The sequence below is a fragment of the Mchenga conophoros genome, linkage group LG8, assembly GCF_057382185.1.
Source record: "Mchenga conophoros isolate Kocher_MC1m ecotype Shallow Benthic linkage group LG8, M_conophoros_male_GT1.1, whole genome shotgun sequence".
In the NCBI taxonomy this organism is placed as follows: domain Eukaryota; kingdom Metazoa; phylum Chordata; class Actinopteri; order Cichliformes; family Cichlidae; genus Mchenga; species Mchenga conophoros.
Window position 1 is genome coordinate 14,241,479 of NC_140533.1, and position 6,000 is coordinate 14,247,478.

General features: G+C 40.2%; 1 protein-coding gene across 1 annotated transcript; it reads left to right on the top strand.

Moving 5' to 3' along the window:
- Window positions 1-407: 407 nt before the first annotated feature.
- On the top strand, window positions 408-5,055 carry LOC146568381 (uncharacterized). The gene is made up of 6 exons (XM_085284411.1): window positions 408-1,418; window positions 4,005-4,123; window positions 4,300-4,371; window positions 4,487-4,541; window positions 4,634-4,670; window positions 4,766-5,055. The coding sequence occupies exons 1-6, from the start codon at window positions 608-610 to the stop codon at window positions 4,785-4,787; spliced, it is 1,116 nt and encodes a 371-aa protein (XP_085140537.1). The 5' UTR covers window positions 408-607; the 3' UTR covers window positions 4,788-5,055.
- The last annotated feature ends 945 nt before the right edge of the window (window positions 5,056-6,000 follow it).

Genomic DNA, 6,000 nt, shown 5'->3' on the forward strand with positions numbered 1-6,000 from the left:
TTGCATTAAAATATATAGGAGACAGTGAGAAGAGTTCTCCAAAAACCTACCAACCATTAATCTAATGAAACACACACACAGTATATCTATGAAGTTCTACTTCTTTCCTGAATAGGTTGGGAACTATGACAACAAAAGCTGTGTATAGAACCAAAACTTCATCTTCAAATTATTTAATTTTTGCAATTAAGCTTTCTATTTTTTTAAGTGACTTATTTTCCCCCACCCTCTTGCAGTTCAGTAGCCCCCTCCCCCACCCACCAAAGGCATACACCCACCTCTCTAATGCTCTGTGTTAAGGGCATCAGGAGCATTCTTCTTAGACATGTGCCTCTGTCACTCACTTACATACAGCAACATAGCTACACCGCACACACAGTCGTATTTTCACTGTGTCCTCTTGTGTTCTCAGCACAAGGCTGGCACTCTGCTCTCTGTGAGCACAGTTATTTTCACCCCGTCTCTCGGAAGCCTGCGAAAAAGACCTGAACACTCTGCCTAAATCAGTTGCGGCTTTAGCAGCCATTGGCTGTTTTGGTTTTTGGTGGAAGAATAGAGTGAAAAGAGTAAGACAGTCCTCAAGTTCCAAAGCTGCATTTCTTCCGAGATGGAACCTGTGAAACTTTGGGTGGTAAGGCTCCTGCTTGTGCTGCTGTGCTCAACCCAGGTGCTGTTCTCTGCTGTAGTAAGTGCCCAAGACTTGAATGAAATGGAGAAAAGCCTCCACGTTAGAAATGCTGAGGAGGTTCTGGCTGAAGAAGCTGAAACAGCTGAGGGTGGTGATGGCACTGAGGAAGATGATGAACATGTAGAAGAGGAGAAAGATGATGAAGACTCAGATGATGATGAGATAGAGACTGATGAACAAGTGGAAGAAGAAAAAGATGAAAAAGAACAGGAGGATGAGAAGGAGACAGCAGAGGAGGAAGCTGAGGAGGAAGATGACAAGACTGATAAGGAAGAGGAAGATGATGCTGAGGAGAAAGGAGATGTTGAGGAAGAGGAAGAAGAAGGTGAGGCTTCTGATGAGGATGATGCAGAAGAGGAAGAATCTGAAGAAGAATATGCAGCAGATGAAGATGAAGAGGAGGAGGTGGATGAAGATACAGATGAGAATGGTGAGGAGGAGGTGGATGAAGATGCAGATGAGAATGGTGAGGAGGAGGTGGATGAAGATACAGATGAGAATGGTGAGGAGGAGGTGGATGAAGATGCAGATGAGAATGGCGAGCAGGAGGTAGATGAAGATGCAGATTGCGAGGAGGAGGTTCTTGAGGAAGTCCCAGCTGATAATGAGGAAGATGACGAGGAGGAACCAAGAGAAGAGGATGACGATAAAGCAACTCAAGGAGATAAGGAAGAGGAGGCTGACAGTGCTGAAGAGGATACACATGAGGATGACTCTGAAGAGGAAGATGGTGAAAACACTTTTTTTTAAACCCACACACATTTTGAAACATATTAATAGTTTAGATACTGAATTATGCAGTATTTAAATATTAGTTACAAGAAATGATGTGTTTTCTTAGAACTCCATGAGTGAATCTGTACTCTACAGTAGCTCTCTGACATTGTTCAGCTTACTGGGGTTACTTTAGGAACACCATCATACATATCAGTCCTAAAATAGACTGGATTATCTGTGCGGTAGGAACCCAACAGTATCTAAACCATCTATTCCATTTGTTGTGCCAATGTAGCTTTTGAGACTTCAAACACCAAACATTAAATACATGGAGATTTGTCTAAAAGAGGGTACTATACAGTTTAGGGCATATTTTAAAAGCACAGTCATTTCTTTTAATGCTAGAAAAAGAATGACAAGAAATCATATTATGGAAAAATGGGACCTGTAGGAATTTTAGCTTTGTTTACACTATAGCTACTTAGACTACTTTGTAAAACAAACATGTCACATGAGGTTATGACAGAAGTATAATACAAAAAAGAGACTGTCTGTGTCATACATACAAAAAAATATTGCACCAAACAGAATTACACAGTTAGTCATGTAACTTCTAAATAAATGGCAGTTATCAGACCTTGCTAGAAAAGCATTTCTTGGATTGCTTGTTAGTACAGAGATGGACTGACTAACTGTTAGTCACTAACACATAACCTGGGCTGCCAGTGAGCGGACTTGTCACAGGGGGGTTGATGTTAGTACAGACTCAGTAGTTAAAAAAGAAAACAATATGGCCTAAAGTTGCTTGTTATGTCTGCGGTTAACTGCAAAAATGGCAAAAAAGCAACTAAAGTAACTTGCAGATATGAGTGTTGTTGAATGAGGTTGCAAATTACTGCAAGATGTATTGAAATCAATTCAAGTAAATAAGGTTTACTCCAGCACCAGCACAGCAATTAGGAAACCCATGTGAATACTGAGGTTTTGATACAGTGCGCCTGGAAAGTATTCACAGCATTTTGCTTGTTCCACATGTCAGTCTGCCCCAGGGCAGCTGTGGCTACAACTGTAGCTTGCCTCCACCAGTGTGTGAATGTGAGAGTGAATGAATAGTGGCATTGTAAAGCGCTTTGGGTGCCTTGAAAAGCACTATATAAATCCAATCCATTATTATTATTATTATTATTTTGTCATGTTACAGACTTATTCCAAAACGGATTATATTCATTCACAGTCTTTGACATGACACTGAAAATTGAGCTCTTTCAGGGAAGTGACCAAGAACCCAATAGTAACTCTGACAGAGCTCCACCAGTCTGGCCTATATGGTAGAGTGGCCTGACAGAAGCCACTCCTCAGTAAAAGACAGACCTTGCTCATCAGCTGGCAAATAGCATCACCACAGCGAAGCATGATGGTGGCAGCATCATGCTGTGGGGATGTTTTTCGGCAGCAGGAACTATGAGATGTAATTGCTGCCAAAGGTGCTTCAAGAAAATATTGACCAAAGGCTGTGAATACTTCTTTAAATTTTATATTATTGTATTTTATTTTGAGTAAATTTGCAAGAATTTCATGCAATATACTTTCACTTTTTCATTATTGTATGTAGAATTTTGAGGTTAAAAATTAATTGAATCCGTTTTCAAATAAGGCTGTAAAATGACAAAATGTGTAAGAAGTGAAGCGCTGTGTATACTTTCTGGGTGTCGATCCTTGTATTAAACAGCAATTAAACAGGTGTACCTAATGAAATGGACAAATATGATTACATGGCATTACTTGCTTTTGTAATTCTGGCGGGGCATGGTCTGCGGTGCCGCTGCAGGGGAGATGGACGCACCTACACTGCATCTGCAAAAACGCCTCGCCGAAATAAGAAGCTGTGATGCCTGTCTGTAGTTGTTGTTGTTGGTGATGATTGTGCGGCTGGAAGCTGTAGAGCTGCAGCCGTTCGTGTGTTTGCAACAGCAACCGTAATAAAGAAAGGGATACTAAAAAGCATTGCCGTGGGTATTTACAATAATAAATACTTACCTATGCATTTTCTACCCCACATGTATGTCTCAGTGCTATATAGTAACAGAGCATTCTAACAGTCTTACTGCAACATTTGACAAATCCTGACTCTAATATCTAATGTTTGCATCTAAAAGATATTTTGCTATCCAGATCATTAAATTAATTTTGTGATTTCATGTTAAAGAGGAGGTTAAATAATGAAGAAAGACACGTGGAGTTATGATCATCTTTTTTTTTCTTTTATAGACAATTTAATGTTCTACAAGATACACTTGACTCTCTTCCACAGCGTGTCTTGGCCTGTCTTCCTGCCCTCACCCCCAACCAGTTGTGGCAATTTGCTGAATGAGCCTAGTTCTGCTTTCTTCCTGTTAAAAGGGAAATTTTCCTTTCCACTGTCACCAAAGCACTTGCTCATAGGGGGTCATTTGATTATTGGGGCTTTCCCTCGTCTTTAGCTTACAATATAAAGCGTCTTGGGGAAAGTGTTGTTGTGATTTGACCATTTATAAATAAAACTGAATTGAACTGAATAAAATACATTTCCGATAAAGATGATTTCCTGAACCATTTACAGATGAGTCTGAAGGTAAAGACACAAAGGACAACCAAAGTGACTCAGATGAAGAGGAGGGAGCTGCTGACACTCCACAGTTCCACTCTGGATCGTTGTGTAGTGTTTGCTCCATTTGTGAGGTAAAAAAAACATATCATGGAAATAACAGATTTTATTTGCACATCTGCCCAGTAATCACACATTAGAGTTGGGTTTTACATAATTTCAGCAACCTGCTACAAATGATTATAAGTCCTGACTATATACCATATGCACGGTTAATCACTATACCTTGTGGTTCCTTCTCATCTTGTAGCATTGCTCTAATGACTGTGCCAAGTGCCCGTGTGAGGAAGGAGATGAGTCAGATCACTGCGAGCACTGCCAAGCAAGCATCTTGACTTAAAAAGGATTATAACTTCTGTAATAATACACAGCACTTTGTTTCACCTAGTGCCTCTTTATGTTAATCCTGTTCTCTTTTTGTTTGTTTTGTTTTCCAGGGTTGCTCAACCTGCTACATTTGTCCCATTCTTTGTGACACAGTTTGCACACCGGGTAAGTGCTAGTTGTGATTCTGTGGGGGTACTGATGTGTGTTCACAGATTTAATTAACTTTGGTTTGACATAAATGTTGTATTTCTTTTCAGGTGGTTTTGTTGATGAGCTGACTGGATCCCTCTTTCAGTAAGACTATTCACATTTAAAAACACAGAGATATTTTTAGATGCGTTATTGTTGCACTGTTGCCTTTATACATAGTTATGCTTTTGTTTTTGCAGGACTCTTGCCTCTCTGCTCTGAGCTCCCTGAGAATTATGTTAATTTCCTTATGTGGGAAACTACTCCCCTGACTTCACCACATCAAACATGAGCTTGTCATGAAACAAAAGCAAAGAAATATTTATGTTTTAAATCATACTTAAAGCTCTCTTGTAAGAAGAACAGAAAAAAATCAGTATGCACAGATTTTGCAAATATGATTTCTTCTTTCTGCCTTTTTCTCTTCTTTTGTCTTTTTATTGTTATAAAAAGATATATAAAGGTTGACACACTTGACATGACATGAATCATGCAGACAAGAAAATATAAAATACATATAAATGGTAAAAGCAGAAGTGTTTATAGGAATACAGTGGGGCAAAAAAGTATTTAGTCAGCCACCGATTGTGCAAGTTCCCCCACCTAAAATGATGACAGAGGTCAGTAATTTGCACCAGAGGTACACTTCAACTGTGAGAGACAGAATGTGAAAAAAAAATCCATGAATTCACATGGTAGGATTTGTAAAGAATTTATTCGTAAATCAGGGTGGAAAATAAGTATTTGGTCAATGACAAAAATACAACTCAATACTTTGTAACATAACCTTTGTTGGCAATAACAGAGGTCAAACGTTTACTATAGGTCTTTACCAGGTTTGCACACACAGTAGCTGGTATTTTGGCCCATTCCTCCATGCAGATCTTCTCGAGAGCAGTGATGTTTTGGGGCTGTCGCCGAGCAACACGGACTTTCAACTCCCGCCACAGATTTTCTATGGGGTTGAGGTCTGGAGACTGGCTAGGCCACTCCAGGACTTTCAAATGCTTCTTACGGAGCCACTCCTTTGTTGCCCGGGCGGTGTGTTTTGGATCATTGTCATGTTGGAAGACCCAGCCTCGTTTCATCTTCAAAGTTCTCACTGATGGAAGGAGGTTTTGGCTCAAAATCTCACGATACATGGCCCCATTCATTCTGTCCTTAACACGGATCAGTCGTCCTGTCCCCTTGGCAGAAAAACAGCCCCATAGCATGATGTTTCCACCCCCATGCTTCACAGTAGGTATGGTGTTCTTGGGATGCAACTCAGTATTCTTCTTCCTCCAAACACGATGAGTTGAGTTTATACCAAAAAGTTCTACTTTGGTTTCATCTGACCACATGACATTCTCCCAATCCTCTGCTGTATCATCCATGTGCTCTCTGGCAAACTTCAGACGGGCCTGGACATGCACTGGCTTCAGCAGCGGAACAC

Bases quoted from the DNA above. Each gene is read 5' to 3' on its own strand.
- LOC146568381 (XM_085284411.1), top strand. From the start codon at position 608: ATGGAACCTGTGAAACTTTGGGTGGTAAGGCTCCTGCTTGTGCTGCTG. The intron at 1,419-4,004 runs GTGAAAACACTT...AACCATTTACAG, and splicing joins TGACTCTGAAGAGGAAGATG to ATGAGTCTGAAGGTAAAGAC. The intron at 4,542-4,633 runs GTAAGTGCTAGT...ATTTCTTTTCAG, and splicing joins TGACACAGTTTGCACACCGG to GTGGTTTTGTTGATGAGCTG.